General features: G+C 43.5%; 4 protein-coding genes across 4 annotated transcripts; all 4 read right to left on the bottom strand.

Annotated features, from left to right (window-relative positions):
• Positions 1 to 5,054: 5,054 nt before the first annotated feature.
• Positions 5,055 to 6,103, bottom strand: E1B28_005233 (uncharacterized protein; the record flags this gene model as incomplete). The annotated part of the gene is made up of 4 exons (XM_043149784.1): positions 5,055 to 5,405; positions 5,459 to 5,665; positions 5,713 to 5,832; positions 5,903 to 6,103. The coding sequence occupies 4 exons, from the start codon at positions 6,101 to 6,103 to the stop codon at positions 5,055 to 5,057; spliced, it is 879 nt and encodes a 292-aa protein (XP_043014392.1).
• An 8,561-nt stretch (positions 6,104 to 14,664) lies between these two features.
• Positions 14,665 to 15,292, bottom strand: E1B28_005232 (uncharacterized protein; the record flags this gene model as incomplete). The annotated part of the gene is made up of 3 exons (XM_043149783.1): positions 14,665 to 14,753; positions 14,808 to 14,864; positions 14,926 to 15,292. 3 exons carry the CDS (start codon positions 15,290 to 15,292, stop codon positions 14,665 to 14,667), a joined length of 513 nt encoding a protein of 170 aa, XP_043014391.1.
• A 727-nt stretch (positions 15,293 to 16,019) lies between these two features.
• Positions 16,020 to 16,720, bottom strand: E1B28_005231 (uncharacterized protein; the record flags this gene model as incomplete). The annotated part of the gene is made up of 5 exons (XM_043149782.1): positions 16,020 to 16,069; positions 16,117 to 16,184; positions 16,233 to 16,270; positions 16,328 to 16,522; positions 16,583 to 16,720. The coding sequence occupies 5 exons, from the start codon at positions 16,718 to 16,720 to the stop codon at positions 16,020 to 16,022; spliced, it is 489 nt and encodes a 162-aa protein (XP_043014390.1).
• A 3,913-nt stretch (positions 16,721 to 20,633) lies between these two features.
• Positions 20,634 to 23,014, bottom strand: E1B28_005230 (uncharacterized protein). The gene is made up of 10 exons (XM_043149781.1): positions 22,562 to 23,014; positions 22,308 to 22,502; positions 22,208 to 22,245; positions 22,092 to 22,159; positions 21,970 to 22,040; positions 21,530 to 21,915; positions 21,333 to 21,472; positions 20,907 to 21,287; positions 20,793 to 20,849; positions 20,634 to 20,738 (listed from the first exon to the last, which is right to left on the bottom strand). Exons 1-10 carry the CDS (start codon positions 22,694 to 22,696, stop codon positions 20,650 to 20,652), a joined length of 1,560 nt encoding a protein of 519 aa, XP_043014389.1. The 5' UTR covers positions 22,697 to 23,014; the 3' UTR covers positions 20,634 to 20,649.
• Positions 23,015 to 23,304: the final 290 nt, after the last annotated feature.

The following is a 23,304-nucleotide window of genomic DNA, read 5'->3' as shown; positions in this document are numbered from 1 at the left end:
TATAAACAGTTTGCCAAAAAAACCAAATATAGAACAGTTTCGGCCTGAAAAACCGTGTTTTCGAACCATGCGACCCAGTGGGTCACTTGTACCTATTAGTCACAAGAAATGTCACATCAGAGCCCCATCACTGTCACATCAAAGTAATGCCATTTGCCATCATTGTCAAAAAAAAGTAGTCAAAAAGTTTAATATATTTTTCTGGGGAAAATTTACTCAGGAACTGCAGTTTAACTGGTTTGGGTCAGGTTTTTGGCTCGAACCATATCCCTGAATGGTTCCTGCCAACCCATTGAAGCCCAAACTGGTACAAACCACGCCAAACCAAACTGAACACACCGATGATAACACTACTTCCTGGAGAAGAAGTTTGATGGTTGATGGCAGCTCAACCCCATAACACCACAAATGAAATCAATAGTGATTGGGCCCTTTCACTCCACAAATAAAAGTTCCTCGCTCGGGATCTATCCACACCATAGATTCATCACATTTCCATGTCCACTTGTGTAGGCTGTTAATTCAAATTGAGGTCACAGAAATCATTCTTGATGCTTACAGCCAATGTATAGGCATAACTTCACCTGGAAACTCCAAGCCCATCCCAGAAATGGGCAAGAGGCACTAATCTGTCAGCAGGAACCCAAACAACGATTATAATATCACCTCCGTGAAATATCAGCAGAGGCACACTCGAGCGATTGATCCCAAACAGTTGCATCACCAGGAAAAACCCAAAATACGAATTTGACGAACTTGGACAATTTGTACAAGTTCGTCTGCTTGCCATAAATTTGTACAAATAAGGATGCTGCTGCAAAATATTTGCGCCAAATTTGTACAAAGTTTGCATAAATTTGCACTAAGTAGTAAGTCTTTGCATATTGAAAGGTAAGTAAAAATTTCAATCCCATCCACAGACATAAAACAACATTGAAATGGTGGCCCAGTAGATACTGCAATACTATTTACCTGTGAGCCCTGATCAGGACCTCCTACCAGCTTGATGTTGTAAGTACACTACTTTGTTTTGAAAAAATTGACTAAGTCAACTTGAGCTTCACACTGTGGGTTGGTACCGCCGAGATGTCTGATTTATCTAAGGGACCAGGTATTGAACCACGCGGTGTCCAGGCCATCTCAGGTTATCCAGGTACAAAATTGTCACAAACGTAAAATTTTCTTCCTTTCCTTCCTTTCCTTTATCCATCACTCCTGCTCATGCAGCTGCTCCATTCTATCACTTCTCGAATATTATACCTCCGAGTGGCAGTGATTGACAAAACTACAGCATCCAAATGTTGCAGGAGAAATTGAGTTAACTGGAGCTGGGTGGTCAAAATGTCGGAATTGAAGGCAGATGTACCTTCTAGCAATGGACTGGCACTTGACAGGTAAGTTGGAACTGTTTATTTAGCAATTATTCGGGCACTGGCTGACTTTGTGACATATTTACTCCTCTGGCCTCAACCTTACCTATCAAGTGAGTGTCTCATCTTACTCAGTTTTGGAACATCTTATTGATCACTGTCTTTTAGTAGAATGTAAGAAGGCAAAAAAATGAGTGGGAAAGGTTGTCCTTTATATAGATGTTATGTTATGAACTGAACTAGGGGTAGCACCCTACCGTCGACTTTTCTGCCTATGGAGTCAACTATGGTCGGACTCGACATACTATCAAGGGGAATGTCATGTGAAAGGGTCAATTCATAGGAGAGTACTCCTAATCTTAGGAGAAGGGGTCATCAGTATAGGAGTACAACCCTTTCTATTAGATAGGTATATAAGGAGTACTTAGTAGTAGGTAGTTCCCCAGAATTTGATCTTCTTTGTCTTGATTCTCTATCCTTTTCCTATCTTTGTCCATCGCCTCTGCCCTATTCACTCTGTCACTCCATGTCATCCAGGCTGGCCGTGACTTTCTCCAATCGGAGGCTATAGCCCAAGCCCTGGCCATAGCCGGCACACCCGAACAGGCCCTTAGTATATGTGCTGAAATGGACATTATGTAGCATAGATGTCAAAAGTCGCATTACCGGTACTCTGACCTACTACAAGATCATACTCCAGACTAATGTTGGCGAATCATCCTACGGGCCTATTGGCAATAGAGGATGACAAGAGCTGGCGACCAAGGAGAATGAATAATGATGATGTCCAATATTGTGAATATCCATAAACCGTGTAATGAACCGTACTCCTATAGTGAGAGTGAACCTCCGACAATGAGAGCATCCTAAGACAAGGACCATACTCTTACGAGTCGGTACTCCAATGACGACGAGAGCATATGATAGACGGTACCCAACATACACCAGTGTAGTGTACCACATACCCAATCCATGCATACCCCATCCTGTACTCCAACACAAAGGATGACTGGATGGTGAGTACTCCAATAAAGGCAACCTGGGTCAGCATTGGCTTTCAGCATCACATCTGTTACAAGTAGTGTCATGTACTTACCATTATACTGCATTGTGCCCACATTTCATCCACCAGATGAATACACGACCTTCTACTCTCGTTCTGAAGAAAAAACGTAAAAATGTGTTGCTATTATGATCACCTCTATTTGTGCTGCAAACTCCTGCTACCAGTATCTTACAGAATCAACCATTCCTTGTCCAATTCACACATCCATCCTTACCGGGCATCTTTGGGTACAAGAAATTCTTCACAGGCACCCTACTTGATTCAGAAACCAACTTGGGGTCACTCGGCATCTATTCAAAACATTAGTGGAAGAGCTTGTTGTAATTTGTGGTCTCAGGGATGGGAAGGCTATCACAGTTGAAGAACAGGTTGCGATTTTCCTATATTTTATACAACACAGCTCCTCAAACCATCTGCTAATGGAGCAGTTCCAGCATTCAGGGTCAACACTATCTTGGTTTTGTAGGTAGTGTTTCTAATATGGTATCTGAAATCAGTATAGAAGGCCTCATCTTACTTGCGGAATGCTTGGAGCGAACATAGGGAATTTATTGAACACTTTACTTGAACTTCACGAAGTATTGTTGGACAACTTGGACTTAAAGGAAATAACGAAGGATATATTGGACAAAGGACCTACATGCGGACTTAGGATGGAAATATCCGATTCCCATGAAGTCATAGGAAAAGGAAAGGATTACAATGTTCCGAAATAAAGGAAATCTAGACCTTGCGAGGTTGACATGACAGTTGTTACTGGAGACAGGAACACAGGAAATATGTCATGGACGGCGACTGGCTCGTTTCCTTATTTAGAGGGCATCAGGACAATGGTGACATAGGAGATATATTTCCAAGGATATATGGGCATCTCGGAGACCTCAGGAAGTCTAGGCTCTGTCAGTGTAACATGGATACAGATAGGGGACTCTTGGCTTATTATTTTTACTCATGGTTTCTGGCACAATCTCTGGCATTATACCTGATTAGGCGAGTTTCTGTTCGACTGAAAGGGATTTTATTATTATTCTCAAGTTTATTACATATCTTGGAATTTTTAATAATTTTTATTTCGAAAAGTGTATATAAGGAGGGAGGGTAGCAGGAAAATTCCCCCCAGCAGCCTACGAGCGGAGACGCAGTTCACCTACTAGGACTAGCTCAAGGATTTTACCTTTGCCCCTCACTTTGTCGAAGTTTGGAGTTCTGTGTTTGGATTGGATTGATTTGGACCTTTTGCAATTTGGATTTGATTGGGACTATTGTTGAAATTGGATTTTGAAGTCAATTTGGACTTATATTGAATTGGAATTGCATTTGGACTTGATTGGAAATTTGAACTTGAACTTGAACTTGAACTTCACAAAGTCTTGAGAAAAGCTTTGTTGAATCCTTATTGTTGAAATATTGAATTAGTGTTTTGTCTTGTCATTTGATAAGGAATAGAACCTTGATTGAACCTTAAAGACTGAATATCCCTATATTCTCTTTTTCTTAGTGCCTCTTAGTGCAAACTAAAGCCTTAGAATACCGACCTCCACCCCATACTCTAAGAACACTCTTTTGGTGTGGTTGGTTTGTGCACTTCGTGCTTGAGGTGTGTTTTCCAGTCCCATTAGTAGGGTGTACAAACCTACTATGTCGTCGTATTGATCTAAGTGTTATTACCGAGACACCACCATACATTGCAAATGATCCAAAATTCTATCCCTTTTTTAATAAGTGCCTCAGTACAATTGATGGAGTTCACATTCGTGCACGTGTGTCAGCAAAAGATATTCCTCACTACCATAACCGCAAAGGATTCATCAGCCAGAATACTCTCGTTGCATGTGGGTTTGACCTCAAGTACCAATATATCATGACAGGTTGGGAGGGGAGTGCGGCAGATGGTCAGGTGTTTGGAAGTGCAGTGCAGCGAGATTTTTTGATTCCAGAAGGATGGTTCTATCTTGGGGATGCTGGTTTTCCTTTGTTGAAAAAGTTGTTGACACCATACCGAGGGCAGCGTTATCATCTGAAGGAGTGGGAACATGTTGGTCAAAGGTGCGTGAGCAGTTGGTCTTTGCTCGATGGGGGACGTAATGAGTTAGATTAGACCTAAAAATTACAAAGAACTCTTCAACCTGCACCATGCTCAAGCTCGGAATGCTGTCGAGTGGTTATTCGGAATAGATAAACGTCAATTCAAAGCTCTCGACTCAGTGCCTGAATATTCGATGGATGTGCAAGCTAAAATTCCAGTGGCTGGCTCAGCTCTTCACAATTTTTCCTGTGTTCATGATCTGGAGGATGCAGAGAGATGGGGTAGTAGTGGGATAGAAATCGGAGATGAAAGTTCTCATAGCATGTCACCGGATGTGGAAAATACAGGTACTGCATTGACAGCAAGGGAACGAAGCAAAGCCGAGAGTATGAGGGATACTGTTGCAATGGAGATGTGGGAATCGTATCAGCAAGTTCTTCATGAACGTACTTAATTCAATCAATTAATGGGGACTGTTGTGTTATTACATGTGAATCAGAGTCTACAACAGTTATTACATGTGAATCAGAGTCTACAACAATGTATTACAGGATCAAAGCGTGGAGAGGGACCAGAAAAAGCCTATCAGAAATCAGAAAGTGCGAGTTGTGAGCTTGCGGGCGTACTGAACACGTTGCTCTTTGGAGGGGAGGGCAAGAAAAGAAACTGTTGAGCAGCTGTTTTGCTCAAAGCACATAACAACATCATCCCGGGTATCATCTGAGAGCTTGCCATCTTCTTCAAGTAGTTTGACAGCGTGTGCATGCCTCTGTGGAGAATCATTCTGGAAAGTTTGTGTGATGGCATCAACACAATTGACCATGCGGGTGAAATCTTCGTCATGCGCACTCTTTGTGCGGCTACGTTTGTGGGTATGTGGTTCCAGGTTTCCAGCAGTGGCAGATGTCCATTTGTGTGAGGGCCCAGGTGTCTTGACATTCTCCTGGGGGTGAAAATATCAGAGCAGAAAGAGAACAAGTGAAATGAAATACTCACCTTGTCTTCATCACTTTCAACCTCACCATCTGATCTGTCACTATCACTCTTCATCAATTCCACTGGTCTCTTTGAGGCATCTCCACCAGGATGATAGGCTCGGTGACCATCTGCCATGCTCTTGTCGCACAAAGTAGATATGTCGTCATAGTATGGAAATGGAACATTGCGCCACAAAAAAAAGTTCTTCTTGGACCTAGCCTGACGCTGACACAAGTCAGTACTGGTGGGAAGTATGAATCACTACAATGAACCTTGACCATTTTGAGCTCCTTCCAGCTCTCCTCAGAAGCGGTGACCATCTTTTTCTCATCGTCCCAGCCAAAGCCACTTTTTGAGCGAAGCCATTTTACATTGGCATACATATCCTTCAACTAAAAACAAATTCAAATAAATAGAATGAAATGTATATAAAGTTGTACCTTCTTGAAGTGATCCTGACACTTCTTCGCATTTTTTCTTACCACCTTGAGTACCATTTGTGAGCAACAATAGCTCATCAGCCACTGTTATCCACATGCTACTCTTCCAACCTCCATCTGCTTGCTTTGCTTCTCCAGCGGCATTCAACAACGTCTTGATCATGCTTTGATCTTGATGTGGGTACCAGGCAGTCTTCTTTTTGTCCTCTGGGTTATCCAACATGAGGGAAAAGGGGAGGAGAGGAGGAGAGGGAGAGATGATGTGCATGTAAAATATGAAGGCCGTGTGTGACAAGCCAGCATGACACAGCGAACACCTCATTATGGCCAGGGCTTAGGGTATTTCATGTGGGATAATGCTTGGTCTGACGGCGGCTTTCATTTTGGTGCATAAGCCTAGGCCGTAGCTGGGCACCCGAACAGGCCCTAAGTGCTTTGGGACGATGTCTATGAGAACTAGAGTGAGCCTGGACAGTTAGTTAAAGCTTATGGCCACTATTAGAGTATGCTAGCATAGCTGAGAAACAGCTAGAGAACATCCTGTAGAGCTAGCCTGAAAACTGTAAGGCTGTCTGAAAACTGTAAGACACTATGCAAGCGGTCACTATTCAAAAGACCACTCTCTGTACGCTATTATGCACTAGACAATTAAGGGATATTATGTTGAGGCTTAGGCTTCAGTACTGGACTTGTAGCTAAGAGGAACGAAGTCTTAACAAGACTCCTGAAGAGAGAGAGAGCGCTCTCGAGCAGAGATGGACTTAGAGAAAGGTGCGCCAAAGTGTTGAGCGCTAGCGGTTCATACAGACTGAGCAGAGGTCATGGAAAGAAGTAAACACATGCCCAAGACCAAGGATGAGATGAAGTTAGGCACGAGCGATCGGAGAGGTGTCCGAACATGTGAGAGCAATAGGGACAGACTGTCTTCGGACAGGTCAGAGAGAGCTAGCACTCTCGGATAAGATTGAGGGTCGGATTCCATGCGCCGAGCCATACAAGTTCTCACTAAGAGACTAACTGATGAATAGAGACCAGTGACATTAAGAGCTAGACTCTTCCAGACCGCGTGCAGATGCCTGGTGGAAAGAGCTAGCGAAGTCAGAGGCATATGCTAGTGATACTAGCGAGCAAGAGTGCAGCAAGATAACATTGCCTGCAAGAACCCAGCATGGGCAGCCAAGCCCAAAGACGAGTTGTAAGCTAGTGTAGAAATTGTATATATACCAGGCCTGTATCCATAGTTAAGGCAAGCAAGTACTGCCAGTGTGTAGGAAAGTTTCGGAGTGACTGCCCGCATGTAGCCTCCAAATAGAGATTAGATTTGCCCTGTTAAATCAGTGATTGGATAAGAGATTGGATAAGAGCAAGCAATTCAGGGAACAGTTCAGAGACCTTCAGAGTTATTCAGAGAACAATCTTCGTATTGAGTTTCATAGTCCACAGAGGACCCCTAGCTTTCCACTCTCCATTCTAAGTCCACTGGACACAAAGCAACCCTACTACAAAACCCCTAGCTGTTCAAGTGTGTAGCACAGATAGCTGTAACAAAGAGCTAGCTTTCCCTAGCCTTCAATATTACACATTTTCTGAGATAAGAGTGTACCCTTTGACAAGCAATTCCACCCTTGCAATTCTTCTGGGGTGTTGAATGTTGATAGACTCATCACAACTGGGATAGCTATATTAGTTGAGGATTGATTGATTTGTTAGTGCTAGCTATAGCACTGATAGGTTGGTTTGTTCTTGAGGATAGAGGTTGATATATCATTCCCAGCGCCCATTACCGGGGGTTGATACCCCTCAGAGCACACCCTATGTGGGTGTTGGGTTGTTGTAGGCATATGCTATCCTCAGTGTCAGGGCTTGAGGCCCGGTATTGTGCTGAAAATCAGATTTAGCCTTAATATGCATATTTTTAATCATTTTATTAACATTTGAGTTATAAAATAAGGGAATGTAGGACTAGGGTGAGCCTGAACTACTAGTCAAAGCACAAGCCTCTATGTGAGACTTTAGCAGTACGAAAAGTACGGAATCGGAAAGATGAGAGACTTCGCGAGGTTTTGAAAACAGTAGAAACTTCAAGAAGCAGCCTCTTAAAAACCTTCATATTTTGAATAGAAGGCCTTGTCTTACTTGCAGAATGCTTGGGGCGAACATAGGGAATTTATTGAACACTTTACTTTGACTTCACAAAGTATTGTTGGACAACTCAGACTTGAAGGAATTAACGAAGGATATATTGGACAAAAGACCTACATGCGGATTTAGGATAGAAATATCTGGCTCCCATGAAGTCATAGGAAAAAGAAAGGATTACAAATGTTCCGATAACAGCACTAAAAACTACTACCAGGTGCAGCAAAACACACTCCAAGCACAAAGTGCGCAAAACCAAACCCAACACTAGCAATTAGCGTAGTTGATTTGTGAAGGTCAGTATCAAAGGATGCTCTCAGCAAGGTTCACTGAGAACTCTAAGACTAGACTTCAAAGGTGGGGCTTTATGTGATTCAAAACAAATTTCTATTCTGTGTTCAACAATTCACAATAACAAAGGCTTTCTATGAAGTTCACTACTTCAAGGAGGTGTTCAATTCTTTCCAAGTTCAAATAGAACAATCAAATTCCATTCAAATTCAAGTCACAGCGACTCTACAAGTTCAAATGTCCCAATTACCAAAGTGGCAACAAATTCAATTCAAAGTCCAATCAAATCTTTTCCAAATACAAACACCAACTTCGAAGAAGTGGGGCAAAGTATTAGCCAGAGTTCCCTAGTGAAAGCACTTAGGCTTCTGTCATAGGTTACTGGGGAAATACTGCTGCTACCACCCCTCCTTATATACGCTTTTTCAAATAAATAATTATCACAAGTCAAAGATATAGTAAAAAGTCGAAAATATAGAGAAATCCCCTTTCAGAGATACCAAAGTACCCTTAATCAGGTATAGTATATTTCAATTAGATATAAAACTGTCCAGAATATAGTATTTCTTATTTCTTTTCCTCATATTTTCTTTATTATTGTTCTGAGTCGGATATCTTTGAGAGGTACATGTGCAGACATTCCTGACCCCTTTTTGTTTCCAAGGCGATAATGCGACTTAGTTGACTATGCTACAAGGTTCTTTTTGCACTTTAAACAGTGCTACGGAGCGATATTTATCGTATTAAGAACTAGAGTGAGCCCGGATTGCTAGTTAAAGCTAGTGCCGCTAGTAGAATGTGCCGTAGGTGCAGCTAGACCAGTTAGAGAGAGCCGTAGATCGTGTCAGAAAACTGTATGACCGTTCGAAACCTGTAGAACACTATGAGCAGAGGACTTAAGCGGTAATTCACCAAGTTCTACTCTCTACATTCTACTATGCACTGGCATATCAAGGGATTGTACTATTAGGAGACTTGTAGTCTTCACAGAACCATTCGTAGCAGAGCTTAACGAAGTCAAAAGACCTTCATACTAGGAGTACCTACTTCTATGGGGGATTTAGTTGACAAGAAATCGGACATAGGACCACACAGACTAGGAGAAATTTGATATGACTGTAGATCGAGTCCCGATCTGAGGAAAAGACAAAAAGACATGATACAGATCACAGATCACAGATAGAGTACCTAGGAACCAGGCAGGAATGAACAATGGATCTCGGACTCCGTGCTGTTCATGTGCTACGGCGATTTGGAACTCTGGATCCATATGCTGGAGCTACTTGGACACACAAAGTCCATATGATTTGATAACGTCGAAATGCAGGATAAGGTCCGTAGGCAGGAAATACCATATGGTACACCTATGTAGGTCCATTCTACATGCTGAAACAAGAATGAAGAATGGTCCAGATTGGTCCAAAACATATGATTCGAATACGGAAAAGCTCCGTAGACAAGATTCTGCACATGTAACGGTCCCTAGCGATAAGACTCCACATGGATTCGTAGCGACGGTGCATTATTTTTAGAGATGAAACAAGTAGAGATAGGATTACGAAGCTAGCATAGAAGTAGTATAAAAGCAACTCATGTATCCATAGATAAAGTAAGTACTACCCATGCATAGGAAAGTCCTGAGTGGGTTACCTGTGAGTAACTGCTCTTGACACCCAATAGAGAGATTTGCCCTGTCATTGTGCAGTGATACGATAAGATTTGATTTGAGCTATACGAGACCGTCGAGGTCAAACTTGAGAACTATCCGTCCGTAGGCCGCCGAGGTCTTGATTACTGTTTCGTGATCCGTCGAGGGTCTTAGCGTTCGTGTCCGCCGAGGACTTAGTTTTCGTGTCCGTCGAGGGCAATAGTCTCCAATTGTTCGAATTAGTCTTACCATAGACGAAATTCATAGTCCCACTTAGTCCACTGGACAATAAACAGAGCCCCTACAAACCTTAGAATCCCCGTAGCTGTGGTGTTTTACACTTGCAGTTACACATTGATTTCATAAGACCTTCATACAATATTGAGACTGTGATCTTGTGCGTAACCTTTGCCAAGCAGTCCACCCTTGCAATCTTTCCTGGTGTGTGGAGTTATTGATAGACTTTACACGGAGGTTTACTAGTTTTTGGGTTGATTTGGTGTTGGTGCTACTCCCGTAGCTCTGATATTAGGTTGACTCTTGAGTGGTATTCTTCGCCCATTAGCGAGTCCACATGAATCCCTTATTCTCTCTTGTTCATCCGATCTGGAATAGTCCGAAACATATCGATCTGCATTCCAGGGATCATTTCTATGGTTCTTTCCTGGTAGAATTCCCTTTCTAAACGGACATCTACGATATCTGCCCCTTTTCTTGTTTCCAGCTGTAAGTTACAGCCACCGGCATTATTTCTGTTCCTTAAGTCTGAAGTGGACTTTAGATAGTTACATCCATCCGATTGTTACTTCCAGATGTACTTCTAAGAGTTGTTTCCGTCTTTTCAACCAATATCGAAGAAATCAATAAATTGATAGTAAAATCAAGTGTCCCCATGTTTGCTACAAGTATTTGCGAGTGAGACAAGACCTATGCAAATGAACGAAGGTTTTTAAAGGCTGCTTCATCAGTTCCTACAGGTTTCGGAATGTCAAAGACTCTCATCTATAAGGTATTTCGTACTTTTCATACTTTGGATAACCCGCAAATAGACCCATGCTTTGACTAGCAGCTTGGGCTTGCTCTAATCCTCATAATCTGTTCCCATTTTGATTATATTATATTCAAAAATGTTAAAAATGTGTTTATTTAGGTACTAGTAGAGTTTATCCACGATACCGAAATAAAGGAAGTCTAGACCTCGCGAGGTTGACATGACAGTTGTTACTGGAGACAGGAACACAGGAGATATGTCATGGACAGCGACTGGTTCTTTTCCTTATTTAGAGGACAACAGGACGATGGTGACATAGGAGACAAGTTTCCAAGGATATGTGGGCATCTCGGAGACCTCAGGAAGTCTAGGCTCTGTCATTGTAACATAGATACAGGCAGGGGACTCTTGGCTTATTATTTTTACTCATGGTTTCTGGCACAATCTCTGGCATTATACCTGATTAGGCGAGTTTCTGTTCGACTGAAAGGGATTTTATTATTATTCTCAAGTTTATTACATATCTTGGACTTTTATAATTTTTATTTCGAAAAGTGTATATAAGGAGGGAGGGTAGCAGGAAAATTCCCCCCAGCAGCCTACGAGCGGAGATGCAGTTCACCTACTAGGACTAGCTCAAGGATTTTACCTTTGCCCCTCACTTTGTCGAAGTTTGGAGTTCTGTGTTTGGATTGGATTGATTTGGACCTTTTGCAATTTGGATTTGATTGGGACTATTGTTGAAATTGGATTTTGAAGTCAATTTGGACTTATATTGAATTGGAATTGCATTTGGACTTGATTGGAAATTTGAACTTGAACTTGAACTTGAACTTTGTGAAGTCTTGAGAAAAGCTTTGTTGAATCCTTATTGTGGAAATATTGAACTAGTGTTTTGTCTTGTCATTTGATAAGAAGGAATAGAACTTTGATTGAACCTTAAAAACTGAATATCCCTATATTCTCTTTTTCTTAGTGCCTCTTAGTGCAAACTAAAGCCTTTGAATACCGACCTCCACCCCATACTCTAAGAACACTCTTTTGGTGTGGTTGGTTTGTGCACTTCATACTTGAGGTGTGTTTTCCAGTCCCATTAGTAGGGCGTTCCAAGTGTTATTACTGGCATATGCATAGGCGGTTCACCCTCCTGACATCCAGCAACCTGATATCTTCACGAGTCCACCTTCCAGCTCAGATGTCATTCTGAGCTGTTGAACTTATCGTTTAACATGTGACCATGTCAGTCATAAGACTTAGACACAAGACTCCTTGGACATTAGTACTTACTCATGTACATACCTTTGTCACTTGTACTTACACTATCATTCATAAGCATAGAACTTAGATGACTGAGCTTTCTCAAGCATCTATTTATATCTACCAATAGTCTGTAGATATCCATGAGGAACAATAACCTTGTTACTCAGACACATTCATTAGTAACTATCTTTAGTTATAGTCTTACTCATAGTGAGAATAATCTTACTCATTCCTTACTCATTCTAATGATTGTCTTACTCATAGTGAGAATATGCTTAGTACAACATAGCTATTATTATATCTACAAAGTAGTATAAAAGCTAGGTAGTAGCAGCATGTAACGATAGGTCATTCTATACAAATATCCTAATGCTTTAACTCTCAAAGTCCTTAGCAAAGTGAGTCATGCACCACTGTGCACTAGGCTAACAAATGTCTGCTTTCAATAGGTTATGGGCCCCACACACCACAAGACTCCTAGTCAGTGTCACAGATGGCGGCAGACCTATGACCCTTTGCAGGACATAGAGAAGTCACCAGTGGATATTGGATATGGCATAAGGGAAGTGTTTCTTTCTTCTCTTTTTCCATCTATACTAGTATCATGGGCCTTCACCTTCGTACAAGCCCTACCTCTATATTTTATCCTTCATACTCCTCTAGTCGTGCCTGCACGCTTGTGCAACGCAGACCGAGAAGGTTTCATCCACTTACATGGATGATTCGTTTGGGACAACCGTTTGGACCCCAAACTAGATAGCTTGTAGAATAGTAATGGTCACTTTCGTAAATAATTAAGTACAAACTCCACTATATGCTATCAGTCCTTTAAATGCCTAGTAGTTTATAAGTTTATTGATTTGAGATCGCTCATTGGACAATGCCTAAACATGTACCTGTGGGTATCATGTGAGAAAGCTTGTGTAACTGATGCAGATCAATCAACAAACTTTAAACAAAAAGCTTTCTATTGGGCATATAGATTTTTACAATACATAGTGAGTCCGGGATTGAGACCGGATCACTGAAGTGACACATGACATGGAAACTGTTATCTTAATTGATAACGACTGTTTGTGGCCAAAAAGACTCATAATCTAGAGAAAGACAGATTGTTTTTCTACTCAGAAAGTTATTGAAATGGTATCTACAGAGTGGATACAGAAGCAATCAATGTCAATGGTTCAATCGAATACTGCTCAAGTCACTGGATTGAACCATTGACATTGATTGCTTCTGTATCCACTCTGTAGATACCATTTCAATAACTTTCTGAGTAGAAAAACAATCTGTCTTTCTCTAGATTATGAGTCTTTTTGGCCACAAACAGTCGTTATCAATTAAGATAACAGTTTCCATGTCATGTGTCACTTCAGTGATCCGGTCTCAATCCCGGACTCACTATGTATTGTAAAAATCTATATGCCCAATAGAAAGCTTTTTGTTTAAAGTTTGTTGATTGATCTGCATCAGTTACACAAGCTTTCTCACATGATACCCACAGGTACATGTTTAGGCATTGTCCAATGAGCGATCTCAAATCAATAAACTTATAAACTACTAGGCATTTAAAGGACTGATAGCATATAGTGGAGTTTGTACTTAATTATTTACGAAAGTGACCATTACTATTCTACAAGCTATCTAGTTTGGGGTCCAAACGGTTGTCCCAAACGAATCATCCATGTAAGTGGATGAAACCTTCTCGGTCTGCGTTGCACAAGCGTGCAGGCACGACTAGAGGAGTATGAAGGATAAAATATAGAGGTAGGGCTTGTACGAAGGTGAAGGCCCATGATACTAGTATAGATGGAAAAAGAGAAGAAAGAAACACTTCCCTTATGCCATATCCAATATCCACTGGTGACTTCTCTATGTCCTGCAAAGGGTCATAGGTCTGCCGCCATCTGTGACACTGACTAGGAGTCTTGTGGTGTGTGGGGCCCATAACCTATTGAAAGCAGACATTTGTTAGCCTAGTGCACAGTGGTGCATGACTCACTTTGCTAAGGACTTTGAGAGTTAAAGCATTAGGATATTTGTATAGAATGACCTATCGTTACATGCTGCTACTACCTAGCTTTTATACTACTTTGTAGATATAATAATAGCTATGTTGTACTAAGCATATTCTCACTATGAGTAAGACAATCATTAGAATGAGTAAGGAATGAGTAAGATTATTCTCACTATGAGTAAGACTATAACTAAAGATAGTTACTAATGAATGTGTCTGAGTAACAAGGTTATTGTTCCTCATGGATATCTACAGACTATTGGTAGATATAAATAGATGCTTGAGAAAGCTCAGTCATCTAAGTTCTATGCTTATGAATGATAGTGTAAGTACAAGTGACAAAGGTATGTACATGAGTAAGTACTAATGTCCAAGGAGTCTTGTGTCTAAGTCTTATGACTGACATGGTCACATGTTAAACGATAAGTTCAACAACAACTACATCAATGCCACAGAAATTTCTGAATCTTCATCAGCAGCGTAAGTGAGAGGAGCTGTGATTGCTGACCAGATTGAACCAATCATGGCTGACAGAGTAACAATCAGAAAGAGTAACAGTGAGAGAAGGAAAGCAACCTCACATTGACCTTGATCATCCTTGCATGGGCTTTCTGTAAAATTTGGTGCTTCAGAGGGTCCTGACAAACAAAGAGAACATGAATGGTTGGACCATTCACAATTAGGAAATTGAAACCCCACCTGCAGCACACAGCTCTTCAAACCGGCCTGATGGCCTAACTTCAAATATGGGATGTTTGAGGTGACATGCGAAGTCAGTGGTGGTTGGATCGAAACCTCTTGCAATCTGCCATTTGTGGATGGATTTGTACGTCTCGCTAGGCCATCCATATGTGTCGCTTTCCATGATGCTTTCCATGCCAAGCTCAGTGGGTAGACCAAGGTCTTCGCACTGATGGCGTGGGATGGGTATTTCTCCATTTTTGTCATAAGACCAGGTGTGAGTGGACAGGACTGATTCAGTTTTGAGTTGCACAAATAAAGGGAACAGATGAAGAAAGACGTATATGGGTGGATCCTCCAAGCGTCGCTCCTCAATTAATCCCATAAAGAAGATGAAAGGCGAGACGAGCTCTGAAAAGATTAGCTTGGACAGAAATTATTCGAAGTAAGACTCACTGTAAGACAACAAATCATCTTCCAATGAGATTCCAAGTTGGTGAAATACACTCGAAGCCTGCGACATCCAGGCATTCATAATGCCAAGTAAGTATAAGTTCAAATCTGAGCCTGCGTCTGTAAGAGTGAATCTGTATGTCAATCAGCCACCGATATTTAACGAATTCCTCTTCAACGCACCTTGTTCTTCCATCTGGCATAACAACTCGACCGTCAAGACACCCATATCCAATTCAAACACCACTTCCAACTGCGATTATAGAATTCGTCTTGGTAGAAAGGACGTAGGGTCAACTGATAATCGGAGGTATCTCTTCTCCAAGTCTATCGGATGTGAAGTGGAGCGCGTAAATGATGTCTTTGTCGAATTCATTGTCCGATGGGAGCCGAGACAAGTACCGGATGCAAATGTCTTCCTGGAGAAGAAGTTTGATGCTTGATGGCAATGTTTCACCTGGAGTATCCGAGTCCGACAAGCCAAAATGATGTAGATAGCGATCGGGCCCCTTTATTCCATGAATCAACGGTCCTTGCTCGGGATCTATCCACACCTCAGATTCTCTACATTTCCATATGTTCCACTGTGTAAGCAGTTACTTTAAATCGAGGACACAAAACCTATGCTGGATGCTTACAGCCAACGTATGGGCATAAGCTCACCCAAGCCCTCCAAGCCCATCCCAGAAATGGGCGAGAGGCAGAAGCTCTGCATTAATCTGTCAGCGGGAACCCGAATAACGACCATAATCTCACCTCTGTGAAATATCAGCAGAGGAACACTCGAGCAGTTGATCCCAAACAGTTGCATCTTCATCGTATTTCTGCTATCCGCTCAGTCAATGCTCCTCAAACAGCGCAAAAAGACATACGTGGTCTCAGAAAAATGTCGAAAGTCCTTTTTCCATGCCTGAAGAGTCTCATTCATATGAGATGACCCCTAGTTGAAAAGGTAGTTATCACCCACCTTTTGTGCATCCTGCCCTTTATACGACACCACCGTAAAACATGAACTGTCGCCATGGACTTTTGCGGTGCTGATTGTTCTTTCGACCCTAAACTCTATTTCCCATTCTTGTAATGTGGAATTCCACTGCGTGAATGTATCTCTGTGATCAACGTCCTTGAGTCTGCGGACAAATCCGCGTTGGATGTCGGGGAACTACAACATTCATTAGAACTGCATGCCTCTAGCCCCTAGGTTACTAAATTGTTTACACACCTCGTCATATATCGTACGTTTCTTCTTCCGCCGCTCAGTAATATAGTGATTGTAGGTATTGTTTGTCTGGTTTCCTGTAAACGCGTTGACTGTGCCATGTCCAATCGAAACTCCGCAGGCGTCTTGAAAGAAACTCATTGCAGACAGATGGAAGTGAAGAGAAGGTGGGGGACAGAAAGAACTGCATCGTGAACGACACGTAGGTTGTAGTTATGTAGCCTTTGGATCAGTTGGCATGACAGGATTGATGAACATAGTAGCATTGTGTTCTTGTGTTCGCAATGCTGTATAATAGAACCGCAGTTCTTGATCTTGAATCTTGACCCAGTGTTATATGTCGCATAGTCAGGACTTGGGAGCTATCAAATACTGATCCAGTTGTTCCGTGTGTCCATGTGAGTTGATAAGACCACTATATTGAGCAACCGTACATACACAACGGGTGGTATGCATATGGCTGATTCGCCAAACCAAAGACTTAGACATGGTTGATCCCTGCCGTCCGATTACCAGACTACAATATGCATACCTCGGCCCTTGTCTGTCCAGCGTCCAGCCTGATCAATTCCACGGAAGACAGACACCTGAGCGAGTTCATTTTCCAAAGAAAAAGTGAAGTAAGGCGACAATTGCAGACGTTGGAGTTTGAGTGAAGAGAAGCCGGAACCGTGCGAACATGGTTGTCCCATTTCAGGCCCAGCTTTTCCGCGCTCGAGTTCCTTTAATTCAAACTCGAAAATTCAGGCATTGGCCAGTCTTCCGAGTTATGCAAGAAATGAAATTCTTCGAGCTCAATGTAGCGGGTGAAATGAGCATCCGGATTGCGATAACCGATGGAGAACTGAAGGGTATAACGGAAAGAGGATGTTTGAGGTACGTATCAGTCGGTTTTCTTGAAGTGATCTAACAACATTCCTGTGGCAGACTCAGACTACCAATTTTGGCCACCTTTCCGACATTTTAACGATAGAAAAAAAAGCAAGGATCCGTCAGTGACATTCAGTGAGTGCTTCGTTCCGTATCTTAATGCTCTATCGATGACGAAAAGTTGTGTATCTGAACCGCGACGTGAAGAGACCTCTTCAGAGCTCTTCGCTGATGATGTCTTGTCCAATGACAAACATCTTCTCTCCGATTTTTCGTACGAAACCCATCTTAAATGCTATGAATTTGACCCGCTTGTACTATTCATGAGGACATACACAACACAATTGAACCCAACGTTCCCCTTCCTGTTTCTCAAACGACTCCAACTCTTCGCCTATATACCGAAGTTCATCGTCTTTCAGCCAGCTCTCCACCGGTTCGAGGAGGCAGTTGGACAACGATGACAAGTACATCGGGAGGGTCGCGTGGAATGAAGGAGATTAGATGAGGGAAGCGCAACGAGTGTTTTTGAGAGAAGTGCCAGTGGAGGAAGTGCCCGCCGCGTCTGTTTCAGCTACTCTACTAGTCAAGATGGCATAAACGATGGGGTGGACGGCAGATTAGGGTTGGATCCCTCCTCGCTTACTGTCCTCAGGAGACGACTGTGCACGTCTAGAATTTCTTTCGCATCTCCCTGAAGCAACCCGATGTCTTCACGAGTCCAGCCTCCAGCTCAGATGACATTCTGAGCAATTTCAGCAACGCGACCAGACGTAGGGAGGGAGAGCATACAGGGACGGGTTGGTTTACTAGTTACTAGTTGACTGAGAAAGGGAAAGCTCAAGTCCACTGTGGTCAAGGAGACGTGAAACGACCTTAGAGAGGGTAGATTCGCCTTGGTTAGGGATTGGAAGGTGTCGTCGTTAGAACGCCCTGGGCGTTTTCGTAAGCGTCACGACTTGCGAGCAAACACTGAACATAGTGACAAGCTGCCGTATCTTGTTTTCAAACAGCCATCACAGCCACCGTTGTTGACTCGCGGTGCTCGTGCTTTTCATCCCCATTTCTCTTCCTGCACCTCTACCGGCGAGAACCCAAGAATCGTACTCATTTCTCAAGGTCATCATCCGCTCGTTGCTGTTCATCCTCATCATACGCGACGCGGATCTCAGGTCAAGTATTGGCCTTCTGGAGGCAATAAATGGTGTCATAAGCGTTGAAAGTGCAATGAACGTAGCATTCTGTTTTGCCGAAGGAAGGGGAAGTTGAAGAATGAAAAAACTCGATTCATTAGGTGCGTCTTTCAGCATATATGTATCATCTCCTTGCTTACTCACTTGACAGCGGAACAGCGCTTGGACCTGTATGAATGACCAGCCAGAACGATCCCATCCTGGTTTCCGCGACGACGAAGGCTTTGGCTAAAACCTCAACTTCATGACCAACAGGCAAGTTGCCGAGGTTACGCTCAGCCATGTTGGGAGTTGGCTTTCAAGAAGGGTGGAAGACGAAGCGACATACAACCACACAGTCCATCCACTTGCATCAACTGTGCACATATCCGTAGCCTCGCTCGAAACTGTCGCTATTAACCCTCACGAAGTTGCTGGCAGCTGGATGTATATCGATGGGGAGCCATCCGCAACTTGGTATGCCTGTTAGAGGCGGGTGAAGTTACACAGCCTCGGCTGTATCCAACAGAGGGGTGCTTGGGGTGTTGTGGATCATGTCAATGGGTTGAGGATTACCTCGATTGGGATTGTCCCTCCTGATGGCAACATCTCCCCAAATCGTCTTTATTCATCCCTACTGGGCTGCACCCGTGCTACGTTGTGCGCTGGTAACTGGGGGACGCAGATGGTATCGTTAGTTAAGACGGGTGATGTTGCCGGCTGGTGTTTTGAGACAAATCGCTATATGGTGAGCTCTTCTACTTTTCTCGTGCCTTTCCTCATCTAAATGCATTTCTCCTTGCTGTATAGAACATCTCTTCATTACGACGACAGAATTATCTACTACCATGTTACGATTGAACTCATTCGTATTGAATACTTACTCATGGTTCCGCAACTTCTCCTACTGGCCACGAACTGAGTCCAACAAGTCTCACGAAACGCCCTCAAATCCCTTTGCCTCTTCGTCTCGATGGGTCCGGAACAGTTTTTGGACCTGTTCTTGCGAGATGGTTGGTCCAATCACTTCGAACGCAATGTCAATGCTCACGGAAACCCCGAGAAGACGGCGGAAGTGTCAAGGAGAAACAGAATCATACCCGTTTTACGTGCGTCAACACTCTGGACTAAACTATGTCGTCTGTTACTCATACTTTGAACAGCCTGATGACAACGAGGCGGGAATCATCACATGCTACATTGGTGCCAATGTTCAATTTTGGCAGCCCTTTTACTGGACGCTGCCACGTTGCGACAAGGTATATGATAAGAAGGGTAGGAGAAATGTGTTCGTGAAGGCAAAGACACTTAGCGAGTTGACGGAAAGAATGTGGCGAAGGAGGGGGAGGTGTACTGGCTCTTGAAAGAACGTGGCGTGCCCAACATCCTTACACTCGTCGCTTGTGGGATGTGCGATACCAGGACGTTTCGACTGTTCGTCAAGCCACGCAGACTCGACGTTTCACGCAGATGAGAGGACACTGCCACGCTCGTCTCGTCTCGTTTTTGAGGAGGTTGGGCGGGACGTGATGCACTGTAGCACTCGGGAGAGAGATAGTGATTGCCATTGGCGATGCCATACAAGGTCAGTTGTGTACCATACATCTTCACTTTTGTGTATTCTCACAGACATTTTCAGCTCACCGGGAGGCCTATGATGGCACTTGTTCATCGCGATGTCAGTGTCGGAAATATACGCCTAATGGCAATGGTGTCAAGCATCGACCGGTCTCATGGCAAAGAGATTAGGTAGCGAACGTGGAGGTTGATGCATTGGACAGAAAGTTTGCGATGAACTGAGTACCGACGCCATGTGCTTCCTGTTGATGTTTCTGAGGGACCGGGAGGCCGAACTGCTGCTTTCTGGGAGAAATGATGGTGGATGACGTGCGCGCGAAGTTGGTTAGGAGAGTGTATAATGTATCAATAGTCAACTCGTACTATTGAGATATGAATGTAAGTCATATTAATTGCCACAATGACATAGGGTTGGGTTACACCGCAATATTGAACCTTCCATCGTTCTGACTACATCAATACTACCGAAATTTTTGAGTCCTCGTCGGCGGCGAATGTGAACGGAGCGGTGAGGCCTGACCAAAATGAACCAATCACGGCTGTTGGAGGAACAATTAGAAAGAGTAACAGTGAGAGAAGGATGGCAAGCTCACATTGACCTTCAATATCCTTGCGTGGACTTTCCGCAAAAGTCAATGCTTTGGAGGGGTCTGAAGAGAGAGAGCGTAAACGGTCAGAACGTTGACAGTAAGAAACTGAAAGCCCACCTGCGAGTTCTTCAAACCGGCCTGATTCTGATAGCCTGACTTCCCATATGGGATATTTGAGATGACATGCGAAGTCAGTGGTGATTGGATCGAAACCTCTTGCAGTCTGCCATTTGCGGTTGGCTTTATATGTCTCGCTAGGCCAGCAATATTTGTAGCCTTTGGAGTGCTCCACACTAAGCTTGGTGGGTAGACCAAGGTATTCGCCATGATGGTGTGGAATGGATATTTCTCCATTTTCGTCATAAGACCAGGTGTGGGTGGGTATGAGTGAATCACCTCCGGCTAGCGGATGGAGGAACATGTATATGGGTGGACCTTCTGAGTGTCGCTGCAGGTCTTCAGTTAGTCCTCTCAATCTGATGCATGGTGAGATGAGCTCTGGATAGATTAGCTTGGGTAGAGATCCTTGAAAGTAAGGCTCACTGTAAGTCGACAAATCATCATCATCCAACGAGATTCCGAGCCTGTGGAAGACACTCAACGCCTGCGAGTGCCAGGTATTCTGATCGGCAAACGTATCAAACAATAAAACAAAAGTCGAGTCTGTGTCTGTGAGAGTGAATCTATATGTTGATCATCAGCCACTGAATTGAACATAAAGTTCAAGTTCCACAATGCACCTTGTTCTTCCATCTGGCATGACGACTCGGTCGTTGAGGCACCCTTCTCCATGCCAAGATCCACCGAGTCCGACTGTGACAATGGAATTTGTCTTACTAGAAAGGACATAGGGTCGATTCATGATTGGAGATATCTCTTGTCCTACCTCACACGAGAGGTCCAGTATGTCCATGGCACGTCTGTCGAATTCCTTTACCAATGGGAAGCGAGAGAAGTAGCGGAAGCAAATATCTTCCTGGAGAAGAAGTTCGACATTTGATGGCATCGTTTCTACAGCAGGGAAGTAAAAATGAAATAGATTGGAAATGGGCCCCTCCACCCCATGAACCAAAGTTCCGTGCTCAGGATCTATCCACACCTCAGATGGAAAACAATATGATATCCACTGTGTAAGCTGTTGATTCAAATTGGGGACACAAAACCTATACTTGATGCTTACAGCGAACGTATAGGCATACCCTCGCCCGAAGTCTCCAAGCCTATCCCAGAAATGGGCGAGAGGCACAAGCGCTGAGCTAATCTGTCAGCAAGTTGAACGTGAAACAATGACAAGAAGCTGACCTCCATGAAATATCAACAGAGGCACACTCGACCGGTTAATACCAAACAGTTGCATTGCTGTCGTATTCCTGGTATCCATTCGGTCAATGCACCTCAGACAGTGCAAACAGACATACGTGGTCTCAGAAAACTCTCGAAAGTCCTTTTTCCATGCCTGAAGAGTTATGTTTATATGAGATTTCGATTTCTTCTAATTGAAAGCTAGTTACGACCCACCTTTTGTGCATCCTGCCCCTTATACGACATCACCGTAAAACATGAGCTGTCGCCATGAATCTTGGCAGTGCTGATTGTTCTTTCGACCCTAAACTCAATTTCGCATTCTTGTGATGTGGAATTCCAGCACGTGAAGGAATCTTTCCGAGCAAGGTCCTGCAGCCTAACGATACTTCCCCGTCGGATTTCAAGGAACTGCAATATTCGTTAGAAGCAGAGGGTTCCATGCCATACATGGATACTGATTTACCCACCTCGTCGTATATCGTACGTTTCCTCTCCTGTCGCTCAACAGTCTGGTTGTAGATATTATTTATCTGGTTTCCCGTAACCGCACTAAATGTGCCCTGTCCAATCGAGACCTGACAGGCTTCTTGGAAGAAACTCATTGCGAAAGGAAGGTGGAAGTGGGAAAGAGAGTGGGCAGCAGAAAGAACCGCATTCCTTGACCGCTGGAGTCATGACAGGATCGAGGAACATAGCCGCCTCGTGTTTGTACAGCTGTTGAATGCCGCGTTTCTTGCCAATGCGAGTTGATAATATCTATCACGGAACCGATTCCGCTGTGTACCATGTGGCTGAAAGTTGCGAAGGATGCCGAGCGGAAAAGAATGGGAACAGTTATCGAGGAGCCGAGAGTGACAAGGACCGGAAATGTACCCTGGGCTAGGCGCTAGCTGTCGTCGAAATGCCTTGAGCCGCGAGCGTGTTCGTGGGCGTCATCGCTCACGAGCGAACACCGAGCGCAACGTCACGCTTCCGTCTGTTGTTCTCACACAACGTTAACCATCCCAGCAATAATTGTCAACTCGAATCGCTCGTGCTTTCCATCCCCCAGTCCATTTCCGGCACTTCTACCTCAAGGATTGTACCCATTTCCAACGTCGCGATCCTCGTCGCTCTTCATTCTTATCATAAGCGACGCGGATCTCAGGTGGAATATTGAACTTCTGGAGGAAGATAGTGGTGTCGGGAGCGATAACAGTGCAATGAATAG

This window comes from Marasmius oreades, chromosome 2 (genome assembly GCF_018924745.1).
Source record: "Marasmius oreades isolate 03SP1 chromosome 2, whole genome shotgun sequence".
Lineage (NCBI taxonomy): Eukaryota > Fungi > Basidiomycota > Agaricomycetes > Agaricales > Marasmiaceae > Marasmius > Marasmius oreades.
The sequence above is the reverse complement of the archived record's forward strand: the minus strand, read 5'-3'. Positions and strand labels throughout refer to the sequence as shown.